The sequence below is a fragment of the Macadamia integrifolia genome, chromosome 8 (genome assembly GCF_013358625.1).
Source record: "Macadamia integrifolia cultivar HAES 741 chromosome 8, SCU_Mint_v3, whole genome shotgun sequence".
Classification (NCBI taxonomy): domain Eukaryota; kingdom Viridiplantae; phylum Streptophyta; class Magnoliopsida; order Proteales; family Proteaceae; genus Macadamia; species Macadamia integrifolia.
This window is the reverse complement of record NC_056564.1, coordinates 11445414-11471337: the sequence shown is the minus strand read 5'-3', so window position 1 is coordinate 11471337 and position 25924 is coordinate 11445414. Positions and strand designations below refer to the sequence as shown.

At 37.9% G+C, this 25924-nt stretch overlaps 2 protein-coding genes and 2 pseudogenes across 5 annotated transcripts; 2 read left to right on the top strand and 2 right to left on the bottom strand.

The window, feature by feature from the left end:
* Positions 1 to 550: 550 nt before the first annotated feature.
* On the top strand, positions 551 to 3188 carry LOC122085816. Of its 3 annotated transcripts, none has more exons than XM_042654407.1 (3): positions 551 to 810; positions 2355 to 2505; positions 2613 to 3188. In XM_042654407.1, exons 2-3 carry the CDS (start codon positions 2383 to 2385, stop codon positions 3018 to 3020), a joined length of 531 nt encoding a protein of 176 aa, XP_042510341.1. In that variant the 5' UTR covers positions 551 to 810; positions 2355 to 2382; the 3' UTR covers positions 3021 to 3188. The 3 variants fall into 3 exon arrangements, with proteins under 3 accessions (XP_042510341.1, XP_042510339.1, XP_042510340.1); XM_042654405.1 differs by having other exon boundaries at positions 552 to 810; positions 2352 to 2505; XM_042654406.1 differs by lacking the exon at positions 551 to 810 and adding an exon at positions 2101 to 2246 and having other exon boundaries at positions 2352 to 2505.
* Positions 3189 to 6693: 3505 nt separating this feature from the next.
* LOC122087556 lies at positions 6694 to 8799 on the top strand (annotated as a pseudogene).
* Positions 8800 to 10487: 1688 nt separating this feature from the next.
* LOC122086228 lies at positions 10488 to 15748 on the bottom strand (annotated as a pseudogene).
* A 1215-nt stretch (positions 15749 to 16963) lies between these two features.
* LOC122087444 (3-oxoacyl-[acyl-carrier-protein] reductase 4-like) lies at positions 16964 to 25661 on the bottom strand. Of its 2 annotated transcripts, none has more exons than XM_042656587.1 (12): positions 25642 to 25661; positions 24653 to 24879; positions 23772 to 23914; positions 22758 to 22811; positions 19555 to 19635; positions 19410 to 19455; positions 19241 to 19335; positions 19123 to 19155; positions 17859 to 17993; positions 17680 to 17773; positions 17456 to 17538; positions 16964 to 17378 (listed from the first exon to the last, which is right to left on the bottom strand). In XM_042656587.1, exons 1-12 carry the CDS (start codon positions 25644 to 25646, stop codon positions 17346 to 17348), a joined length of 1029 nt encoding a protein of 342 aa, XP_042512521.1. In that variant the 5' UTR covers positions 25647 to 25661; the 3' UTR covers positions 16964 to 17345. The 2 variants fall into 2 exon arrangements, with proteins under 2 accessions (XP_042512521.1, XP_042512522.1); XM_042656588.1 differs by lacking the exon at positions 25642 to 25661 and adding an exon at positions 25458 to 25624.
* Positions 25662 to 25924: the final 263 nt, after the last annotated feature.

Sequence of the window (25924 nt, the reverse complement as noted above, 5' to 3'; positions counted from 1 at the left end):
CCCCAAACATTTTCTTCTTCGTTTCGTCTGAGACTGTAGGCTGAGAGTGGAAACCCTTGACCCTTGCTTCTCCGTCTTCCTTCCTAGCGGCCGGTGACGAAGGCGAACATCAAGTGAGATTTACTTGCTTCCTGTTCCCCTTTCCTCTTCCCACTTGTGGTGGAAAAGGTTGTTGCCACGGTGATTGCAGTAGCAGGTTATTGTTAGTCCATTTCAGGTAATATTTTCCAGAGAAATATCTCGTGTATGAGTCATCATTTCTGTTTAATTGTACTTATGAGAATATGAAGGTTACTTAGATTAGAATTGGTTATATTGGGTGTAGTTTCTAAAAAATAGATTACGTTGTTTTTCCGTTTTTTTGGAACAGAAATAAGGTAAAACCGGAATGATAAGTCCGGTTTAACTTCTTTCGATTTTTTAAATGATCCGAAAAACCAAATTCCTCACACTCAAAATCAATTCTGAGCAAAAGGCGCAGAATCAACAAGTGACTCACTTAAGTAGGAGGGGTAAAACCGAAATTTAAGCTCAAAACATAACAATCCTTTGAATTCAAGGGTGTTGTGAACCCTATTACACACTTTTCTCTTAGAACACGACCAGGGAAGAGAAGCAGAGGAAATGAGAGCAAGATCTCCCACTTCTTTCATCGTCTTTTATCTGCCGTTGGCGAGGTGATGCGATCGGTCCCTCTCTCTTTCTCTCCCTCTCTCTGCTAATTTTTCTTGTAGTTTTCAGCTTTACTGTTGTTCCAGCGAGAGAGAGGTCGAGGTCGAGGTCGAGGTCGAGGTTCCTCTGTGCACGAAGGTAAGTTGACTCTCTCTCTCGATTTTAGGCTTCGGTAGGATGCGATCTTGTTCGATTTTAGGGTATTTTAGGCATCGATTTTTATGTTTTTTATGCTTGAATGTTTGTTCGATTTAGGCAAGTATGGAATTAGGGTCTAAATCGGTAGCCTCTCTCCGTTTCCTGCTCTGAAAGACCTCAATGCAACCAGATGTTCTTTGTCCCACAGCCTCTCTGTTTCTCTCTCTCTGGTATCCTCATTCAAGAAAGGCTTCCCAGGGGTAGCTAAGATCCTATCAAAGAGGAGCAAAATACGCTGTTTCTGTCGATTGTAGGGTCTCTCACTTTCTGGTGCTCATAATTGTCGCTTGAGCTTCACCTCAGCGACAATGGCATCAATCGATTTATTCAGAGGTCGGTTTTATTCTTCTTCTCCTTCGTTTTCTCTGCATTGAAGCTACTGTTCATGAGTATCTTCTCCTTCGTTTTCTCTGCATTGAAGCTACTGTTCATGAGTACTCTGGAGAGAGTTTCATTAGCAAGAGCCATGCCTTCGTAATCTATGGATGCAGCGAGGGTCTTTATTCCTCTGTTTCTAATCAGACCAGGAGTGGCTTCAACCATTTCACTACATGGAGCTGCTTGAATTAACTCCATGTCAGTCACTGCTTGCACCATTTGGTGATGAAACTCCAGAAATTGATCAAAACAGTCAGCTGGAGCTTCTTGTTTTGCTTTTTTTGCCAAGTCTGAAAGCATCCTGTAGGGAAATATGAGTACCTCATTAATTATTAAATAATTCCCTAGTGGGGAAAAACAACCATGAGGTCTAAGGAATGTTGAATGACCTCAATACCTGAGAGGCAGAGGCATCTCTTAGTGCTTGAAGAGCATTCTTCTGGCTGTTTGGTTTGAGATTACATCTGTTTCTCTATGTTTAATGGATTATTTAATAATGGCAATACACTAAAGATCTCAAATTATAAAGTTACCTTCACACATGCTCTTCTTTTGATTCAATTCATGTTAATTTAGCATACCTAGAGCTAAATTTCTGTTCTTTTGATGATTCTTTTCTTATATTATTAAATTTTTTAATTGGCTTATTTATTGTGTTATCCAAAGAATTAGATAAAAACTTTGTATTGTATTATCTAAGGAATTGGCACTCATGGTGAAGATGGCATTTTATGTAAACATTGGTTTCTAACAGAAACGATTATGTTAAGTGCGAACCATACATGTTTCTGTTCCTTCCAGGTTACAAAATCCTTTTTTTTTTTTTTGGGTTACCATACAGCATTTAAGACATGTCATCTTAGAAAAACAGAAATGTGAAAAAGTGTGCCAGACCCAGAATCAAGTTTAAAAAACAGAATTGTTATAGTTCAGAGCCTTACTTGCTTTTGCTTAGTCTTTTAAGTTGGGGGGTTTGACTCTTTGAGACATCCACATTGGCAAGTGAAAAACCATAATCTCAATCTCAATCAGTATGCTTCTAATATGCAAAATGTGTCATATTAGTGTCCCATATAACACTTACCAAGAACTCTCATATGCAGTAGTCAGATCATCAACAAAAAAGGAAGCAACATGGGCAGCAGGTTGGGAAGACGGGTCATTCATTTTGCTAATCTCCCTATTAAGCTTCTCATGCCATCAACTTTCAGCAACATCAAAGAAATTGCACTCAAAACTATCCCTTCAGCTTCAAAGGTGATCTAATGTGCTATCAATGGTTTTCCGCTTATATTTGAACTCACTTTTAAAATATATTTATATATTATTGATGCTTCTCTTTTTTCCTCTATGGGTACAAAAAGATCGAAATTAAGAGAGTTCTTGAATCATTGTATGGCTTTGAAGTTGAGAAGGTCCAAACCCTAAACATGGAAGGGAAGAAGAAGAAGAGAGGTGGACTCCTGATTGCAAAACCAGATTACAAGAAAGCCTATGTAACCCTAAAGAATCCATTATCCATCTCTCCTGATCTCTTTCCGATGCGCATAATTGAGGAGGAGAGGCAAAGAATGAATAAGCAGTCAAAGTCAAGCATTGTTGAGGAAAAGGAAGTGAAATCTCATTGGCTTGATGGCATCGGCGACAACAGCAGATTTAAGCCTGAGAAGCAACCAAGCAAGCAGGGAAGACGTGGTGGTCGTGGTGCTTTTGGTGATACCAATACTGGGACTACTAAATTCCCTTGGAGTAGCATGCATTCATCCAAGTAATTTGTCTTCATAATTAAAGAAAGCTTCTTTTCTATATTTTCCTGTAGCTTTGATTGTGGAATTCTCAAGGTGTTGATTTGAGCGATCATTTTGTTCTTGGATTAAGTTGACGCAGGTGAGCGGACTTCATTTTAATCAGAAAATAATTGAATATCTTTATTCAGTGAGTAGTCTTTTAAACTTTTGTCTGTTCCTTTAAATGGGAAATTCACTAGGGAATCATCTCTCTTCCCTGTGAATCTTTAATTGGACAGCTGAAACTTTTATTGAGCAAAAGTTGATGATTTTCTACATTCCTGTTCTGTAGCAAGAAAACCTTTCGACCTTTGTATAGAAACTTGTTGATTGGTTCACTGCATTACAACACTTATAAGCAACATCAAGCATCTTCAATAGGCTCAAGATCCAAAGTCCAAACCATGATTCAGTGGTTTCCACCTGGGGAGATCATCGATACAAAATTTGAGTTCCTTTTCAGTAGAATTATGCGGGACTTTTCAACCTTGACCAGTCAAATCGTTGCCTGTGGAGTAGTTATCCATTGCCATCCTGTCTTGTTTTCAATTTTAACAGGAACTTCCTTCCTATTCCATTGTGTAGAAATTGCAATGTGAGACCAGGCTTATTAATAAGTTGTCATTATGACATTGTCCTCATTATTTTTTAGCATGGAATGTATGAATTTCCTTATGGGTTCTTGTGTAGCATGTTTTCTTGGTCCATGGTCGGTATGTGTCATGGTAAGTTTAAGCAGGGAATGTATGAAACCTTTCTGGGGTTTAATGGCATCACATCCCTCTCATTATTGGGGATGTGAGATATTTGATGTCCACAGAAGGAAAGCATATGAAGTTTTGAACTGTACAATTCTGGATTTTTAATGTGAGACTCTTTTCTTGGTCACTGCATCAGTTAATAACATGATTTTCTGCATCTAGTATATGTATATTATTCTGGTTTTCATGTGATACTTTGTTCTTGGTCCATGGGTCTATGATTTTCAGTAGGGAATATATGAACCTTACAATAGTTCACTCATAGTTGCCAAGGCATCACCTTGGTCTAGACCCCATCTAGTCCCTTAGTTTACCTTGACAACTATGGTTCAGCGGCATCCATCTCTGTTGTTTCGCAGTGTATAAGTGTGTTTAAACTAAAACTATACTGTTGACCTTGGTCGGCATGATCTCTTCAGTTAACAGTCCTCTTTATTTTATTTTATTTTTTTTTTTTGGGGGGGGGGGTGGTGGGGAGCAGTGAGTGGGAAGGGGCATTAAAATAAGGAAGATTAATGAAAATATATACATGAAAGTAGCCCTAAAGGCCTCAGTAAAGGAAGTAGTTTGTATTCTACGGGGTCTGGTACAGTCCTGTACTGTACATCATTGTTTAGGATTCTCAAAAGAGACGGTATGTAGAGAACAAAAGACAGTAAGATTTCTTTGCCATGCAATTTGAAGAGCATGTCAAATAGCCTGTAATTCATCTTTAGGTGTTGTAGGGTTGCCAATAAAGCAGGAAAATGTTTGAATTACAATGCCATCTGAATCTCTTATTAGGCCATGAATTGATGGCACAGGATTTGTGAGGTACCATTACCAAATCTGTGTTAAATCTTATAAAATATTGCTTAGGGGTTGTTTCTCTCAGCCAATATTGATGTTAGTAGAAGTTACCTAAGAAACCTTAAAACAACTGAACTCAGAGGATAAGAATTCATTCTTGCAATATTGCATAGGAGGAGTTTTCTCAATCTTCTTCATCCATGGGTGTTATTTTCAATTTTTATACCAAATTATATATGCCCTTATCTTGTACCGTATCTAAATTTGTTGAGAACAAATGCGCAACAGCACGGAAGAAATCGAGCAAACAAAGGAATTTAATGTTTGTTTGACAGTCTACATCCACTAGAAAGAATCAGAGATTCTCTTCCAAGCCAGAAAAACTCTCCACCCACTCCTTACCTCACAAAGTGATCTTCCATGCTTGTGTTCCAGGCTTTTCACAGAGAACATATAGGAAACCCTAAAAATTATAAACTTCGTACATAAATGGATCCATAACCTGATCAAAACATATACAAACCTAATGGTAATTATATATACCACTACAAAATATAAGATATAAAACCCAACAATCAAAGCCTATAGATTTTACAATGAAGCATGTCAACACCACCACCAACTGCTCTTGAAGAGTGACATAGCAATACCCATCACCCAAGCAAAAACTTCATATCATCAACGCATTGATGCTTTATGCTTATATCATGAGTAACATGACTCATGTATTCCAAAAATGCTGACTGTTGTTTCTTCTCAATGAGAAAAACTTAGTCAGCAGTTCTTGGCTATTTATAATTTTTCTTATTCCCTTTCCTTTGTTATCTCTTAACATTTTCTGTGTTAAAAAAATGGGGAATCGGCCGAGCTCATACTAATTTCTATCGATTCGAATCGATCCATGCATTCAAAAGGAGTTTCTAGGTTTCAAACCAACTCCGATTGAATCGGTATCCGAATGGACTGTGTCCAATACAATTGCCTATCCTATTTGAACCTTCTTGCATATATAAAAGAACAAAAAATCTCAAGAAATATCAACCAATTTGAGCTTCAACTAAGCTTCCATGTAGTGGATATATACTAGTGCCATAAAATAGTTTTTAAGGCGGTAAGGTGACGGAGGCGTTTGAGAGTCTTTCAGAGCGCCTTAGCGATAAAACGGGCATAAAGTGTCGCCTTATCGATTAAAGCGTTCATGTGTAATTTTTTATAAAACCAATCTATTTGACTCAAATCCTAGTTGAATCCTATTACTCATATGTTAAATATATATTAAAGGTTCATATTCATACCAATGTAAGATATTCATCAAGAAAACAAATCAGTAAAGTGAATAAACTATGTTCATCTTCATCAATCATCAATCATCAATCATCAATCATCAATATTCAATCATCAATCGTCAATCGTCAATCATCAATCATCAATCATCAATCATCAATCATTAATCATCAATCATCATAACATATTAACATATAATATAAATGTATAATTATAAAACAAAATTATAAATATAAAGAAAAGAAGACATAAAAAAATACAAGTATTTATTATGCTTACCTCTATGATGCCAAAATGAGTGCCTAAGCCCTAAGGTCATCCACTATATTTCTATTCCTGTCAAAGAAGAATGAAGCTCACCGCTACCGGAGCAAAATGGTTTCCTGGATCAATGGTTCTTCCTTGTTCCTTGATTCCTTCTCAAAGTCATTTTTTAAAACCCTTGACAAAATCCAACCCTATTTGTGAATCGGGTTTTTGTTTTGTTTGTTTTGGTTATATTTGGTGGAGTAAAGTTAATCCCATACATCTCAAGTGTTATCAAAACCATACACCTACCAATAAAAAATCTATATTTGGAATCTTCATCAAGTAATTTTAAAATGTGTTTAAAAAAAAAAAACCCATAAGGCGCCACTTCACATAAGGCGGAGCACTGCCTTACCATTTCTAGACCGCATCAGCGCCTAGGTGCTGCTAAGGCGTTGCCTTACCAGCGCCTAGGAAACTATGCCATAAATAAGCTATTTTTCCCAGGAGGCAAAGGAGTCTTAAGGCATTTTGCATACTGGTTCAGTTTTTCTTCCAAATGAGTATTAAGGCATTTTGCATACTAGCATCTTGCAAAGTCTCCTATTTTTTTCTTGATGATTAGTTTAATCAGAATCTTTCCTTGTGGACTTCAATCATAGTAAAATTCAACAATTGATAAAAAAAATATCAATAGGTCAGAGAAGATTCTATATAAAGTAACATTGAAATTTTAGGACTTCACTTCAATCAGTAGTTGCTTGCTTCCACTATATGCTGAGCCAAAAACTGAATTGAAGATCAGATAGATCAAAACACTCTCTCATGGGTTCAGCTAATGGATTGGGCAATGATGATATCCAGCCAAGGAGCTATTGCAGGTGGAGCAAGCAAGATTTCTTTCCTGAACAATCCTTTGAAAACTGGCACAACTATAAATCAGCACTTTCACAAACATGTTTTCGGTTCAAGGACTGACTCACCACCCGATCTGATGATGCCAACGAGATCGGGGCGCTCTGGAAACAAAACGAGAATGACATGAAAAGGTGCCTCAACTGGTGGGATATCACATGGTTTGGGTTTGGTGCTGTTGTTGGTGCTGGTATCTTTGTACTAACAGGCCAAGAAGCACATGATCATGCTGGCCCTGCCATAGTACCGTCCTATATTGCTTCAGGTTTTTCAGCAATGCTCTCTGTCTTCTGCTCTACAGAATTTGCTATAGAAATTCCGGTAGCCGGGGGATCGTTTGCTTACCTGAGAGTGGAATTAGGTGATTTTGTTGCTTTCATAGCTGCAGGAAACATGCTCTTGGAGAGCATTCTTAGTACTGCAGCTGTAGCCAGGCCTTGGACTTCTTATTTTGCAACACTTTTGAACCTTTCCCCCAATTCTTTAAGGATACAAGCACCTTATCTAGCAAATAATTTCAACCTCTTGGACCCAATTGCAGTAGCAGTACTGATTATCGCTGCAACGCTTGCAATGATAAGCACTAAGAAGACATCATACTTCAATTGGATTGCATCAGCAATAAACACTGTGTTGATACTGTTTCTGATAATTGCAGGATTCATTCATGCCAAGACTTCCAACATGACACCCTTCTTTCCTTACGGGGCACAAGGAGTCTTCCAAGAAGCTGCAATCGTGTATTTCACCTATGGTGGATTCAATTACGTTGCCAACATGGCCGAAGAAACCAAAAACCCATCGAGAGATATTCCATTGGGTCTGCTTGGATCCATGTCAATAATCACAGTAATTTACCGCTTGATGGCCCTGTCACTACCTATGATGCAGAATTATACAAATATAGACACAAATGCAGCCTTCTCTGTTGCAGGTCAGAGTGTAGGTATGAAATGGGCGAAGTATTTTGTAGCTCTAGGTGCACTTAAGGGAATGACTACTGTTCTCTTGGTGGGGTCACTTGGCCATGCACGCTATGCTGATCACCACTTTAAGTTCCTGTATTGCTTTCTTCTCCAGCTTAAGTGTCCTGTCAACCTTATTATCCATCAGCACACTTTGTTTTTGCGATGATGGAAATCGCACTTCTAGTGAGGAGATACTATGTGAGAGGAGTTACTCCTCAAAAAAACCTCTTGAAGCTGGTGGCCTTTTTGTTGATCATTATTGCTTCCTCAATGGGTACTTCAGCTTATTGGGGTTAAGGCCTAATGGATGGCTTGGCTACACATAACCGTTCCATTCTGGTTTTTTGGGACGTTGGGGCTTTCATTGCTTTTGCCTCAGCAGCGGACGCCCAAAGTCTGGGGAGTTCCTCTTGTTCCTTGGCTTCCATCCTTGTCGATAGCAACAAACCTGTTCCTGATGGGTTCTCTTGGATCCCAGGCTTTTGTGAGGTTCGGGATCTGCACAATCGTAATGCTGGTTTACTATGTGTTTGTTGGTGTCCATGCAACTTATGACTTGGCTCATCAAATGGAAAGCTCTGATCCAGCAAAGGTTGTGGGAAATAACAAAACGGGACATGAGGGAGCTTAATGCCAGAAGAATCTTGGAATTTCATCCACCCACCTTCCTTCAGTGTGCCATACTGAAATGATTTCAACTAGCATGTTGGATGATACAGATTAAAGTATAAAATATGTACCAAATCAGAAATTCTCTTGTAGTTCTGATAATAGCTAGGATAAGCAATTTTTACAAAATGAACTTTCATATTTGGAAGGATACAAGATCTAAAGAGGTCATACTCATCTAAAATAAAGAAGGTGATATATTTGAAATGAAATAAAGGTGAGCATGTACCACACAGATCTTTGAGTTGATTTAGATGATCCAATTCCTGGATTCTATTCCATGGCTAGAGGCCAAGTGACAGCATTGAGGAAAACAAAGCTAGATTTATTAAATCCAACATGTAATTGTGCAGGGAATGACAGTGTTCTAGTCCATGAAAAAGTTAAAAAAAAAAAAAAAAAAAAAAAAAAAAGAAAAGAAAAGAAAAACCATCTCTGTCATATGCGAGGTGCCTGAAAATTGTGGAACAAGCATGTCTTGACATGGGTTGTCATTACGAAGTCCCATAACCTTGCCTTCTTTGCGAGTTGCATGGTGAAAGCTTTATATCATCATAGGAACCAGAAAAATGGTTGGGTATACATATTCATCCAAAAATGAAATGAAAAAAGCAGGGTAATGGCTCTTCAAAATTCAGCTGTGCCTCACTATTAACCAATGCTGACCAAATGGAACCAATCGATCATTATGAGAGATTGGCAAGAATTCAAGGAAATGTTTCCACAAACTGGGCTCATTGTTGCAGTGTTTTTCATCAAAGAGCCAAAATTTTTTAATTTTTCTCTTCTTTGCCTCTAATATTCCTTAGAAGATTACTCTGTAGTTTTGATTTTTGACTCAATACTCAATATAGACATCAAATTTGTTCATATAATGCTTCTAAGCAAGTGAACAAATTAGAAGCATGATATTAACCAAAGAATAAAGCAGCCAAGATAGTAGTATCCACTAGATCACTACCCCAGAGAACCAAGGAATTTCTGACAAAATTTTGAACTCGACCAATCGTCTCCCAGGATCTCTTTATGATCAATCTTACTGTAGCCAGTCCTTCAGCATTTTTATGCTCTCATCCAGTAAATATATCTCATCCCAACCAGATAAATAGATACATACTTAGAATGGTTGGATTCCAACTGACAAAATTCAAATCGTTCCTTGAAGCTGGAAGAACTCTCCTTCCTCCCTGTGCCTGCTGATAACTATGATGTTGGCTATAGAAGGTTCCATTTAATCTAATGTTTGTAAATTTAGCAGGTAAGCCATGCCTATCCTCCAGGGTCTGACAAAATCTTCAAAATTCACATTTCAGTTGTGACAACTTTTGAGTGACTTCAATGGAATCCCCCAATCTACATATTCAATCACCCCATTTAGTTAGGGTTTTATTTTGAACTCTTCGATTCATGGATAGAAGAGATTGAAAGCAAATGATTTCTAAAATTAGTGAATGTATATTAACAAATCTGGGGAGAAAGACTACAACCAGGGAACAGGATAAAGACGGTCAATTATGTGTTTCAAATGCCATTTTCATCAATTCATGCTAGAGATCAATTGGGCTCTATTCCATTCTAACTACTTCACCACTTGCCTTCTGGTCATTCACTGAATTTCATCAAAAGGAATGTGTCAACAGACATCATAACAAATTCAGTTAAGTAGTTCCTGTGATCTCCAAGATATACTTCAATAGAGTATCCCAGGATGAACATTTCATCATGCAGTGTTTAGTTAATAGATTGATTTCCTTTCCAAGACTTTAGGACCTAGAAATTCTGCCCTAGTGAAGATAGTTTGCTGTATAACAGAAATGTGGTAGAAAATTAGAAGAAATAGTATATTGACTTCAATTTCTCTATCCTAAGGAAGTAATAATAACACCACCTTACACATTTTTCCCCAAGAAGTCAAGGTTTTTATTTCTATGAAGTCTTCAACATTATTTTTCAACTGATTGTACATAGGGGATATCAACAAAATATTATGACCAATGAAGACCTTTAAACTATCAATACTTTGTGTGTAAAGGTTTCAAGCTGCTGCATCTGCTGCTGAGGGAACCTTCTTAAGGACAGAAACAGGATCTCCAACCTTAATAACCTTTGGTTTCCCTCGAGTTAGTGATTCCTTGCAGACCAAATGCTGTCCAAAGTAAACCTGTTAAAAAAAAGTCACCACCAAAGAATGTAAATTATGTTTCTCCCCTGTGTCAATGATACTGACATACACATCAGATCAACTTTCTCACCATTCCCTGCTGTTTATCGTTTGGACGTAGAACTTTGCCTGAGCGGAACTTCATGAGCATTTCAGTTGGTTCAGTGCCTGGAATCCCATTTTCTTGATTGATTGACGGTAACTGCGGACGATGAGAATATGTGGATTATAATTTTCAAATAAGTAAAATAGGGAAACTAACCAAATATTCCTAGGGTGCAAAAGGATCATGCAGGTTGATGGACCTTTGGGCCAGCTCATTAGGGTGCAATACCAGGTTTAATCATTAGGGCCAAGGAGCTGGGGCTGTTCTTAGGCTTAAACTTAAGGCCAGCATATTAAGTAAACTAGGTATCTTTTGAATATCAGACTTCTAATGAAATGGACATTAAGAGCCTCCCTTGTCAAACTGAGTTGGCTATGTAAGCAATGCGGTATGCAACATATTGATTGATGATCAAATAAAACAATTTCAGAGAATTGGTTCATAGGCTGGGTATGGAATGGAAGATGAGCTGAGGCCTTCATCCTAAATAATTTGGTGACCAATGCCCAGGCCAAAATTCAGATAAATAGGCTAGGCATGTGTAGCACCAGTTATGCCTACTTGGCCCAGAACCAGCTCAAGCCTGTTATGAAGGTTGCACAGACTTCGGGCAGGCTTGAACCCAACCCAGTTATAGTAATGTTACACTGGTCTCAAAGGACAGATCAGGGAGAACTGCATTTCACAAAATAAAGAGGATTAGAAAAAAAAAAGTAAAGCCTTTACCTTGCAACGACTGCATAACTTGACGCCATAAAATGTTAAATCGTTTATTTTGATTTCTGTCCACAAGTCTTCAGCATATGGTTCACAGTTCACACCCATCGACAAGGATGCTAAGAAATTCAAATGATGCAATTCTTGAGATTTGAGAAACATTCTGACATTATCTATGAAATGTATTACTGATCAAAAGACATAAGAAATCTATTTACTTACTTGGGTCTGAAGCGGTTAACTGGTATGAGCTCTTTGAGAAGTTCACTTAATTTATTCAAAGATCCCTGCAAAACAAAAAGTTAAACAAGACAAGTTTGAGACTATGGAAAACTACCACTACTCTTGCATTTCTCTAGTTAGCTTGACAAACCTGAGAAAGCAACATGAAAGGAAACTGGTCAGAAAACATGGTTTTGTATCCACGAGCATACTCCGGATCGACAGCCCTTGTTTCTGGTCCTACAAGGTAACAAACACATAAATGAACTGATGGTATACAATTCAATTAACAACCACCAGAATATCAAAATGAAACATGAAAAATTAGGTTTCTCCTAATATGACAAAATTCAACTCAACTAAGCCTTATCCCAACTAAATGGAGTCAGCTACACAGGTCCTGTTTCTCTTAGTGCATAAACAAATTAATCTGGAATTGAGATATATTTCTCATAATGAATTTTTTCTAATCATCAATTTAAGGGGGGAGTAGAGAGAGAGAGAGAGAGAGAGAGAGAGAGAAGAGAAAAAAAAAAAAAAGGACATATAAAATGTTTTTTAAAATTTATCAAAACAGTGTTTATTTAAGTTAATTAAATACTTCAAGTACTCGCAGAAGGAGATCTAACACATACTCAAGACCTACCTTTAATAAAACGCACTAAACGACTGGGTTTCCCAATATAATTTGAAAACCATTCTGATGCCTCAGCTCCCTCATCTAACGCACGGCCAGACCACTCCCAAACGGAGACACCATCAATAACTTTGCCATTTTCTTTTATAGAAACCTTTAGCTCATTCATTCCAGGGGCCCTTAATACTGCAGGAGAAAGAAGAAAAAAAATCCGATAAAACACTTCAGTACAATTTATCAAACCAATAAAATAGAAACCAACACTTCTCATCTTATTCATTACAAAATTGCAGCTGCTTTTAAAGTTTCAGCCAATGAAGTTGTCCACATAGCAAACTGAGACCTAAAATTTTGTAAAAATATCAAATAGTTACACGATTGAGAGAATACTGTCATGCTACTTTGTGGAGAGATTCACAACCAATTTACCAAATGTTCTCTAGTGAGTAGTGACCCATCTAGATATAGCAAAGATAGCTTAACCTTGTAATATTAACTGTCCAAAAATGCTTCCCACATTTTCATACTTTTATTAGCCATCTATATTTTGCTAGAGCTAATGAATTTTATATTTTTCCTCAATCAACTTTTACTTATAATGAGAAACCAAATACTCCATCTCATATAATTGAAATAACTAATAATTTGTTTCCACCATCAGCAAAGCCAACAAGAAGATGAGGGATCAATGGAGAGGCAGACACATAATTTAATGAGGTTTCACCACATCCACAGAAGGAACATGCAATTGACAAATAGAACTCTTTCACATGATACAAATTTTAGAACAAATCTCTAGAAATTCAATCGAATCTTCAGACTTAACCAATAACTCCTACCTATTGATACATATTTCTATTTAAATCTGGTATCAAAACAATTATGGATGCAACGACATATTCTAGTGTGTATAAATGAAAATTGCAACTTGCTACATACCGACACCAGAATCCTTTAGACATTGAGAGACTACAGAATATATGAATTCCACATTCCATCAGGGGAAAAAAAAAAAATTCCAGGCAATACCTAAATATGATGTGTCTGTGGGTTCCCAGCCTTCAGTAAATGCTTCATTTGGCAACTGCACCTCTACTAGTGCTAGCTTTGGGTCAATTCTTTGGGTATATGCCCTGCCTTTGGAGTTTATAACCAGCCATTGCCGATCCCAACGGAAACCTGCAAATACAATAACAATGGAACCAAGTTACATGCTCAAATTCAACCTTCAATATTTGGCTTACATGTATACCGAAGGAGTGGATGGATGAAGTAGTCGAATGTAATTTACGTAATTTTTCATAACTCATCTTAAAATGAGTTCGGGTGATGAAGCTTGTGTTGAAGCATATTTATCCCTCACAAAATACTGATCCTTTCATGGCCAGTTTCTTACCTGGGATTTAAAATTTAAAAAGCTAGCAATAGCATGGAAAAAATTCAATACATTGTGAGACAAGGAGCTGACACAGGCCCTGGAACAGAGATTAAGCTAACTTATGAAGCAACAAACTGGAATTTTTCTGAGCCTGTGGAGGAGTAGAATGGAAAATAAGTTAAGAAAAATAATGGTTCACATTAGAAACAGACACCATGGTTTACAAGAGTACAAGATCTGAAGCAAAGAAAATTAAATCCCCACATTACCTATGGTTTTACGACGCAACGTTTTCAGAGCTCTTATATGTGCACAATTGTTGAGTTGGGAAAAAGTGAGGGAATAGTTTTAGACATGCTTAGACATGGCTCTCCATCTTGTACATAAAGATATTCAGGAAAATAGGAAAGAACAGAGAGATGGAGACACTCTTTTATGACACGAGCCTCAAAAATTTCATGCTAGGGTTCCTTTCAACTTCCAAGCAATGTTCTTCACATATATGCCAACTGGAAAAAATAATCCATATCTCAATTTCTAGAATTTGAGAGGGTTCTTTATGTCAATACTCTATCCTTGGGCTCAATACTTCATATTCATGTTTCAAACAACACTAGTGCTTGCGTCCACAAATCATAGACAATAAAGCGCTCCATGTCTTTCTGATCTCATAGAAGTTTCCCTCTTGCAGAACTCAAGATGATAGACAAGAATCATTTGACATGGAACTAAATTCAATGGCAAAAGTAAATTTTAGACATGGAAGCATCAGCATAGATAACAAGGTTTGGAAAGGCGCCAAAATCAGGGACAATAACTCCTTCAAGCTCAATTAATTAGGATATTATGTACAGCAATTTCAACACCAGAGAATGCTAAGAGTTGACCAATTACGTGCTTTTTATCCAAGAAAAGGATCGTAAACCCAACTAAGATTGATGTAAATTTATAGGAATGAAAAATTGCAGTAAAATTATTCAAAATTAAAGTCAGGTAGGGCTTTCAGCCAAAAGCCAACAAAGAATAAGGAATTGAACAAAATTCAAGAAATTAGTGAGGTAGAGAGAGGAAGTGGGTAGCTGTGATTTTACCAGTAGAAGTGATCGGTGCTTCAGAAACAGAGATTCCTCGACACGATTTTACAGGGTAGATAAAGATTGATGATACTTCAGCTGCTACGTCAGCTTTACTAGCACCAAAGACAGACTCAAACACAGATGAAATCCTCTCCATCCTTTCTCTCTTACTTTCCAAAGCCCAACCGCAAAGCTAGCCTCTTCGTTCTCTGCCTCTCTTTGTGAGTTGAAATTAATCCAGACTAACAGGCGTGATGCATGCCTAGAAAAAAATCTATAAGGTAAATGATTATTCAGAAAGATACCTTATCGAATCATGCATGAGACAACCATCAGTGTCTCTGAGAGAGACCTAAGAAGAAACCCATTTGATTGCAGCCAACTTCTGGGGATTGAGTCCATTGACAGGGGAGACATCTACAGCTAACGATTATGAAGATTTTGATCCTTTAAACTTTTGGGTGGTTCATTCTAGTTATCATTTGCTAAGCAATTTCGTTTGGGGAGAAGAATCACCTTTTATAACAGAACTGAAACCTCATAAAATATGTCCCAAGTTCCAACACCTCTAAGATCTCATCTTAGAGTTTTTGGTTTCCGCCATCTGAAATTTTATAGCACTTTAGATCAAAATTTGAGCCATTTACTTCACTCATTTGAGCGTGTGGGTTCCTCTCTATTCTCATCACCTGGAGCCTCCCATGTCTCACTAGGTAGGTCTTGAAGCATTATGAAGAAGAGAGACTTCATCCTACCAAAAGAAAAAACATGAAGTGGAGGCACCTCCGGCACCGTTTGATGACGTTTGTTGTTGTTGTTTCAGTGTTAAGAAACAATAGAGACGGTTTTTCATGTTTTTAAAAATAAAAATGGATTTTTTTATGCTTGATAAATTTGTTTCTTGAACCATTTTTTGTAGACATAATATTACTAAAAAATCTAATAATATCATCGGATACCCAAAAGGGAGAGAGGGTTCGATTACTTCTTTTTAGGTTTAAATAGTCGAGAGATTTATCGGGTACAATAGCTTTTTTTTCCTCTTAAATTCGTTTCTAGAAACGACAAAGATTTTTTTCGTCAAAATTGTTTCTAGAATTGTAAATAAACATAAATTTTGATTTATGTTTCTAGAACGAATGAAGCGAAACAACTTTATCAAACACTTTTTAAGTTGTTTCTCCATTTCTAAGAACAAGAAAACGAAAAAAATGCAAAAAGTGAACATTGTCAAACAGTGCTTGAATGTTTTTGTGTTGCTTAGGTATCATATTTTCTGTGCCCATGTATAGGATGGGTATATTGTTGTCCTGCCAAGTTCTTGGAGTCAAATCAGCCCATGTATCCTTTTAACTTTCTTGAGAGAAGAACTCTCAAGAACTTAAGCTCCAGACATTATGCCATAGGATAAAATTGCAAGGCTAGGGCCTTCGAATTCTATTGAGAAGTTGGGAGTTATAGAGGTATACACTTATATTGCTTAAGTTCAGTCCCGATGCCTTCATATACTTAAAGAATTACCTTTGAGAGGTTTCGATCAAAAATATCAGCAAATTCTTACGTAGTAACGATCCACTACATCTCTTTTTCTAGTAAAAAAAAAATGCCTTAAAGGTTTTGGGTTGGCCATCCAACATGGTATTAAAATCCATGTCCGTTTGTTGTCCTTTTAAATTGTATCTACGCGTGGAGTCAAGTACGTCGAAACTACTCCAACATTGTATCGTTTGAATTTACGTATAATACAGGGCCCGATACAGCCACCAGTACCTATACCCATAACCTCGCTTAGGCTACAAAGACAGGATGGAGACATGCTTTTTCTGCTCTGATGAACCATTTGATCTAATCTCTCAGTTGATTGGGTCCACTGGGAAGGAATCATGTTACTAAGCACCCAGCACAGACCCAAACAGATTATATTGGTCAGAAATGTACAATATCTTCATGGATTCAGGGTAACCCAACAATTGATTAGTGTTTTGAGACTGAAATATAGAGTAGAAGACAAACATTATGTATGTTTCAAAATGATCACTTTTTCCCACTTTGGGGAAAGCAACATGGATATCAAAGTAATGTCTCTAATAACATCTCCAGTGAAAACTCAAAACTCATGATCATCAGGACAAGAATCCAGACATAATGGCAAAAAATGAATTCCTGATACTGAATCAATTTAGCCACAAAGGTTATAACATGGGAAAGTTTAAAAAGATGGCCAATCCTTCAATTTCCATTTTCATTCTGTGACACTAGATGAATATTTCAACTATTTGTAGCAGCAAACAGTCAGTACGACTCTTTCTCACGTTTCCCTATGTTCCTGTGGTACCAATCATGGAGAGCTGGAGGCCTTTGGTGTGACTTTAAGCTACCTACATCACCATTCCTCCATCAATGGTGAGAACCTGCAACAATACATCATATGAGCTTCTAGGCTGGCAAAAAAAGCAATACAAGACAAAATGAAATAAACTAGCACCACCTGTCCAGTAATGTAACTTGCTGCGGGGTTAAGGGCTAGAAACTCCACCAGTCCAGCCACTTCTTCAGGTTGACCGTATCTCCCTGAAGAAATAAAACAAACAATCAGATGCATTTTAATTTATGGTCAATGGCTATCTGAAAGGAGATGCCACTTTAAGGGGCAATTTCGCTGTAAATTAAAAAGGTCAGCATTTATCCAAGGACAACTTAAGCAACTCCTACCCAAGGGGATGGTTTCCAAGATCATCTTCTCAATGTTTTCTCCAAGATTGGCAGTCATGTCCGATGCAATGAAACCTGGTGCAATAGCATTCACCTGTGGACAATCGCATGACCAATACTTAGTTCCATATAATGGTACTTAATGCAGAAGGAAATGTAAGGCATCTGGAAATACACACATTGACATTTCTGCTTGCGTATTCCTTTGCGACACTCTTGGTAAAGCCAATGACCCCTGCTTTTGCAGCACTGTAATTGGCTTGTCCAGCATTTCCAACCAGACCAACAACAGAAGCTATATTTATTATTCTCCCCTGCAGAATCAGTAGTACGAGGACAGAACCGAAAAAAAAAAAAAAAAAAAAAAAAAAAAAAAGAGCAATCAAGACTCAAAAGAATTCCCAGACAGAAATTGGAACTGTTTGCTTGCTGTATTTAAACAATATTTGGGACCTAGTTATGAAAGTTCTCCAATTCCATCTCCCAACAGAACTATTCTGAATAATCCTTAAATTCAGATGCTAGTTAGTCCCGTCATTCTTTCATTTACCATATTTAGTAGGCAAAGTTTCGATTTTTACCAGACATGCTACTGCCCAGTGACATCTAACAATATCTATTAACAATTGACATAGACAACCAACAGAATGAAAGAAGATAACAGGAATGATGCCAGGAATGATGCCAGAAATGACTCGCCTAAATTCAGAAAAATGGCTAACAACACCCTATCATTTCCACACTGTAATTAAGCAAGAGTGAAACACAGGCAGCAAATTTATATTTTCAGTTTTCACTTTTCTTTTCTTTTCTTTTTTTTTTGGGGGGGGGGGGGTGGGATAGTTTCGATAGCTGTCATCAATGATAAGTCCAAGGTGATAATAGTTTAGTTTATTTAGTGTGTAGAAATGCAAGGTCAACAAAACAATTTGTCAGTACTAGGGAATACAAAATAGGCAGTGCTGAATAATAAATATGGAAGCACCGTAAGAAGAGCGGCCCCCAAACAAAGACACCGCAACAGACCCAGTCATATAGAAAAGGATGTGTTTTTCAAATGTTTCAATGGAAACTTGAGAGAGAGGAAGAGACATGGGGCCTTTTTGTGCAATTCATGAGGGTTGCCACTCCATACAGCTGGTGCAGTGCCCTGTCACATGTTTCTGGGCGCTAAGGTCCAATCATTAAATTGTACAAGGTGCTTTGGCAAACTCTCTAAGGTTTCTTTCCTCTCATTTAAGTGCGTGGTGACTAACTGATGGGATACAACAAAACATAAAGCCCAACATGCCAACTGATTTTCATTCTAGAAGTAGCACACCAGTAGATTTGCTAAACTAGATGAAATCGATCAATCGATCAAAATAGTTATGAGTCAAACAGATATATGGGAAAAAAATAGAATAAACCCATAAACATACAGCAGTACAACCAAGAAGTCACCTTTTTCTTTTTCATCATAATTTTAGCTGCTGCCTGCAAAAGCAGATAGATTCAGTTATAGATAACAGAAATCCAGCACCCAAGCATAAAAATAGTCATTTCTTTGAAATATACATACCTGAGTGCAGAGAAATACACCAGTAAGATTCAAATCAATAACCTCTTGCCACTGGGATTTCTTCATTCTCATTAGCAAACCATCCCGAGTGATTCCTGACACCATTTTGGAATAATCAGGGTAAAGAGGAAGGACAGAAAACAAAACGCAAAGGAGAACTCATAATAACCTGCATTGTTTATCAATACATCCACTGTTCCCCATGCATCAACTGCCTGTAGACGTGAAAAACACCCAACATAATAACAGAATCAGAGTCCCTTAAAAATTCAAATGAATCAACCAGTAATTCAATGAGCATGGGAACAACATACAGTTTTAATCATTGAATCCACATCAGTTTCTTTTGACATGTCTCCCCCAAATGTAAGAGCTTGACCACCGGATGCCTCAATCTTCAAGAAAAAAGAGTATAACAGGTCATTATCTCATTTAAGGGACACATAAAAGACAGTTCTAATGCACAAGAACATGCCATATAATAATACGAGACAAGCTTATACATAGCAGCAGCAGCCCAAAAAGTTGAGATCAAGACATTTTTGGCTCAAGACATATAGGTCCAAGTTACTGTAATATCTATTCAGCAAACAGGTGACCCCAAAAGTGTGATGATCAATTATTTCTCATCCTCTGAACAGTCCAACCGACTATGAAAACCTAAATATGATAAGATTAAACCTTTGACCACACTGAATGGGGCATGAACCGATGGTTCGAAGATCATTTGACAAGAAGAAATTCTAGAGCTTTTGACTCTCCAGGTTCAGGTAAGAATGGCATCTCAGGTCTTTCATGTCTTCTGTCTGTCTCTTGGAATTCTTGTCTGGTCCTCGCGTCAACCTCCTCAAATCTCATCTCTTCCTTGTTGGGGTCTCAAATGGTACTAAAGCTCACCTCTTTGAGCTGACCAGTTTCTCCATCAGCTCCCTTATGGTCAAATATCATGGTCTCCCACTCATTTCTGCTAGATTGACTGCTCACCACTGTACTCCCATGCTTGATCTAATGAAGAAAAGGCTTCAGCTTTGGAAAGGAAAGCTCCTCTCCTATGGAGTTCACCTTGAGCTCGTCAAAACTCCGCTCCAATCCTGCTATCTTTACTGGTCAGGTCTCTTTGTGCTCCCCCAGTCTACCATCAAAGTTGTTGAATCTATCCTCTGCACCTTTCTTTGGAAGGGGGTAGACTCCACTAAATTCCTCCCTCCCATCCACTGGTCTTCTGTCTGCCTTCCCAAATCTGAAGGTGGGTTGGGGTTGCCCCCCTTAACTTTTTTGATCTTGCTGCCCTTTGGGTTTGGTGTAGTTCTCCTCTCCCCCCACCCCCCCCCCCCATTATTTCCTTTTTCTCCTTTGGTAATGAACTTTTTATTCACACACACACACACACACACACACAAAAAAAAAAAAAAAAAAAAAGGCATCTCACAAGTGTTTAACTATAAATGAGGGAATGAGGGTTGAATGATAGCTTTGTGGCATTGATGCGTACGAGGACTGAAATCTCTTGTTCTTGTAGGAACCACATATAAATTGATCTCAATTATCAAACTGAATGCTATTACAAGGCTGATTGTCTCCCCAGATCAAGGCACATCGTTATAGGAAGACAAATTAGATGGCATTTTCAACGAAAATGAATAATTAAGACTGCAGGAAATATTAAGGCATCCTTGAAGTTGGTTACAAATTCAATGAGAAGAGAACCTATGATAATTTTGAGACAAATTTTTAGGGCTACACAATGAGGATCTTTCCTAATTCCTTTTTTATTTCCTCCCTTGCTGCCTTTTGGCCTTAATAAGGAAATTTTGTTATTAAAGCCCAGGATGGTAGAATGCAAGATATAAAGGAAGACGTTCAACGAGGGAAACTGACCAGTGATGTCCCTTCCACATTGGGGCCTCTTATTATGGGTGTAGCCGTGTAGGGTGCAAGGTGCAAAGCTTAACAACTACTCAATTCAGCCTTCCCTGAAGCCAATCAGTCAAGGGCCTATGAAGGTAAGTGTTGAGAGTTTGGAAGCTAACTGACCACTCAGAAAACAGGGTGACTCTCGAAGGGGATTAAGATTAATCTCCACCTTGTAAGGTATCTCTACATATTATCACTCTTCATTCTCCATTCCTGCTTCTGTAGCATTAAATTGGAGGAACTGCAGCTTTACTTATTTAAGAATGGCACAAGTGATGCTCACCAGTATTACCTTCAGGCTTCATATTAGAAGAAATTATGCCAAGTCCAAATCAGGTGGCATTGGTATGAAAAACCTCTCCAATTTGTCAAGGAATATCTAAGCCTATAAGACACCTGGCTTTTGGAGATTCAGAAGGAAATCAAGATCCTTTCGGGCAGTTATTTGCAGGAAAGTATGGTTGTGTTAAGGATAGGGACTAGGGGTACTCGAAAAATCTGAATTACCTACAATCAAGCATTCCTACAAGAGCTTGCAACTAAAAATAGAAACAACATGATGATGAACTGTTTTGGGAAGAGGCTTGCTGGGTCTTCAAGGTCCAAGCAATGACTTTCTGGAGCTGTACAGAATCAGCATTGATAAGAAAGCGAAAGTAAATGCTATAATTGTTATAATGGGTCTATGCTTAAATCTCAATCTAAGTCTAAACAGAAGGCTCTTCTATGCTTTCATAGTCATCTTGGGGGAGAACTTTAAGATTGGAAAACCCCCTCCTTTTCCAACTCAATAAAGACAGTTAATAGCAAGCATATTTCTGGCAACAGAAGATTGGATAAGCTGGAACCTTATTTCCAAAGTCAATTTTTTTTATTATTTTTTTTTTTTGTGGGGTGGGGGGAGTGGAGAGAGGGGATGTAATTAACCCAAAGGAAAGTTCACCACAAAGCCCTTCTTCAAGCAGTTGGAAGATTTTCAGATGCTGTTTTCCCACTACCCACATAGAAAGCAAATTTTTTTCTGGCAGCCACATGCTAGAGTGAAAATATTGACAGATGAAGGCTTTCGGCTCACAGAAATAATCATTAACAGCAATGACCCAATCAGTTCACCAAATTGTTTTCCTTCTCATGATCTATCAGGTTTCATTTCTCTTGGTGTGGACAGTGGTTCCCATGCTCTTACAAAGGCAATCATTGGGTGCAGAAGATGCATATTCAATCTGAAGGAAAATTCTTTTGGAGAACTGTGTCGATGGTTCGTAGAAGTACATAGAAAAAGAGCGTAGTAAGTGTCAACAATCAGCTTCCAAGGAGAACCTTGGACGATTTATTTTTTGGGATGTGGGTATTTTTGGCCTTCAGTGCCAGGACTTTCAGTGATCAAAGTTTGTTGAGTTTATAACCAATTGGATGCCATTATGGATGAACTAAGGATATTTTTCCGGGTTTGGTTGGTTATACATTTTGTATAGCTAAACTGAGTGGCCATCATTTTGATGGGCTGCTCTGTGAATCATCGCAAAGCTCCACCCCTCCCTCATTTTATTACAAAATATACATTCTCCTTAGTTCTTATAATAATAAAAATAAAAAGATGTACCTCTTTGGAAACTTCTTCAGCCTCCTTTGAGGACCTTGCATAATTCACCAGGACCTGAAAGTAGCATGAGAAAGTTGCAATCATGAACGGTTCAGCAAAGTAACCAGAACCAGAAAATAAACCACCAGCCAATGGTTCAAATGAAAAGTGAGCATGCGTATAGAAGTCTGAGTAAGTATAGACAGCACATAAGCTTTATTTCTCAGAACCGAAAACGGAAGATACACCTGATTTCTCTGAACCACAAAAAAGTACATACTTTCTCATCTCACACATACTTGACCACACAAACCTATCACTTGATAACTCAGACCACAGTTGTGAAGGCATTGCCTGTCCAGGCGCCTTGACACACTGTTGATGTCGCGTTGATTTTTTTCCCTCCCAACGCCTAGGATCACCTAGATGCCATGACAACTATGGTTCAGATATCCTTACTTCTGTTGGCATTTTCATAAAGCCATGTATTCTCATGGGTAACCAAAGATGTACTTTACAACTTCCAACCGGAAGGAAAACAAGTATACAACTCGAACACATCCCTAATTGCTTCAAAATTTGTCGAAGTAGCAAGAACACCAGAAATGATGTATTATCAAGGGGTTAATGATTCAAGGGAAGGTATATGATGACAAAAGACTGGTTCACCCACTCAGACCAACAGTTGCAGTTACAAGAATTGCCTTCCCCATTAGTTTCTCTAATGTTTATCCTACACTGCAGTGAGATCATCTGTGGCCAACTATCTAGGAAAGATGCTTTCAGCTTACAGTGGAAGTGTTTCTAATTAACATTAGTTAATAACACACTAAGATTACAGGAAAACTAGTTTCTGGTTCACGCTCTTCATACACCACAAATAGAAATGATAGTGCAGATATATTTTTGTCAGTTGAATGGCAGAACATGATTTACATTGCTGACCCAAATAGTCGGGACAATGTCACATTTTGTTGATTGTTATAGTTCCATCATTAGCTCTAAAATGGCACTGAGTGGATTAAATGCACAAACCTTACAACCAGCCTTCCCAAGGGTCAATGCAATTGCTTTACCGATTCCTCTCGAAGCACCAGTGACAACAACAACAGGAGTTTCCACGCTCTGAGCCTGTTCAACCGTTGCTTGTTCAAAAGTCACAACCTGAGATCTTATACCTGCATGGCCCCATCACAATCAATGAAACTATGAGTTATGTGCTCCCCCCCCCCCCCCCCCCCCCGCACGACAATGTTGCAGCAGGAAACTTAAAATAAAGAGAAGTAACTGATGCAGATAAATCACATAATGTGCTTATTTTATTAGAAATAAGCTTTAGGTTGGGTTATATATGTTATGGGCCTTTAATCCAATGGACATTGTATCATACCAATGTAATGGGCCCAAAATATTGGTAGAATTCAGGAATACTGGAATTACTTTATTAGCTTAGTTTGAGGTATTTTATTTTAATAAGTTATTGGTATTTCTTTGTTTCTTCAGGATGGATAAAGTCTAGTATGAATAGAACCCCTATTCCTATATTAGATAGAGTTTTAATCATGTACGACACTTCTCTGATCTTAGCACAAAAACAGAAAAAATCATTTCTGCTGTTTCTAGACACAAACAGAAGAAACAAATTAAACAGGCCCTAATTCTAGTCTTAGTGGAAGATATTTTCCTTTGTTTACTCTATTTTTCTTTCCCATTGTAAGTATACTTCAATTTTATTTAAACCATGTAAGGCCATAGACACCCCTTCCCCCACAATCCCACATGATTTTGTCATTTAAGCAAACTGTTAATATAATCATGACGAGTGAGATGGAACGAAAGAAAGGAAATTTTAAAAAATTGAAGCAGCTACAGCTAACCCAGGAAAAAGGGCCCTCAACAAAGAACAAAAGCAGTACCCCAAGAAGCAGAGGAGCTCTTTGATCTGCACTGCAAGGCAAGGCTAGGTTGGCGCTGCACCAACGGTGAGGCGATGGAAGGCCATTGCGGGAACTGCACAGTCCTCTGATCAGTTCGACCACCGGAAAGGGCAGATTTGGCTGCAACTCTGACAGAGCTGAAGGAGATAGAAGCAGATCCAACAGCAGTAGCCATGAAAGCTCTAGCTAATCTCTGAACAAGAAGGCTGGCCAACAAAGAAGAAAAAAGAAATAATAAAGTTCACCAAAATGTGAGTGGAGACCACTAATACTACAAGGGCAAATCGGAGTTAGTATTGCGTCACTTTTAACTATGAAGAAGTATTGATACAGTGAGAATAACAATGAGAACTAAAGCTATGTCCTTCAGTTACCCAGTCCATGCTCTTGACGTTCTAATCAATGGACACACTACATTTCTACGTTAGAAATTCGTAATCCAATTCCAGTTTTTTCCTTTTAAAACAAAATTTTGAGACTCTTGGTCCTGCCATCCATGGCCACCACACATAGATGCATCAAAAATTCTGTATACAACTCTATTTTCCGTTTCAAAACTAAATTTTTTGTGTGTGGCATGCAATCAAGGATTGAATCCTGGATCTGAATCCAGTATTCATACCCTGAATAACAATCCATAGAACAGAAATATACATTTACAGCATTTTACAGAATTGAAACCATGAGTCGAGAAAATTTTAATATAGATCACCAGAAATCCAAAGCACGACTCTGAAAACAAAATCAAACCATATGGGTATCTCTTAATTTTGCCGAATCTCACCACCGTGGAACAGAAATGGCCGCTATCAATCGTTGGCTCGTCAACGCCCAACAAAATACAGGAGAAAGCTTCAGTCGAACAGTTGTTTGTCTATTCACTCCAGTCTTGGGAAAGAGAACCAGAGAACTAAGAAGCTCCCTTAATAGGAAAACAGGAATATATAGAAAGACTTAACTGTACATACTACATAGTTAATAGTTTTCGATGAAACCGAGGCTGTTAATGGGGCCTTTGAGCTCTCCGCTCCTCCTGTCGAAGCTCTGGGCTGAATCGGCTTGGGTAAGGAAATGGTTGATACCAAAACCAAACCACTAAGTAATTTTGGTTTTCGATCAATTTCAGTGTATAATTTCGATATCTTTCAGTTTTTTAATATCGAATTAATACCGATTTATTTATATCGGTTTGTTTTGAAGGACTTGAGCTATAATGAAATCTAACATTCATAAGCTATAGTAAGAAAATAT

Bases quoted from the DNA above. Each gene is read 5' to 3' on its own strand.
- LOC122085816 (XM_042654407.1), top strand. From the start codon at position 2,383: ATGGGCAGCAGGTTGGGAAGACGGGTCATTCATTTTGCTAATCTCCCT. The intron at 2,506-2,612 runs GTGATCTAATGT...GGGTACAAAAAG, and splicing joins CTATCCCTTCAGCTTCAAAG to ATCGAAATTAAGAGAGTTCT.
- LOC122087444 (XM_042656587.1), bottom strand. The intron at 19,456-19,554 runs GTATGTTGTTCC...TCACGTCTACAG, and splicing joins TGGATTCAATGATTAAAACT to GCAGTTGATGCATGGGGAAC. The intron at 19,156-19,240 runs GTATGTATATTT...CTGCTTTTGCAG, and splicing joins GTGTATTTCTCTGCACTCAG to GCAGCAGCTAAAATTATGAT.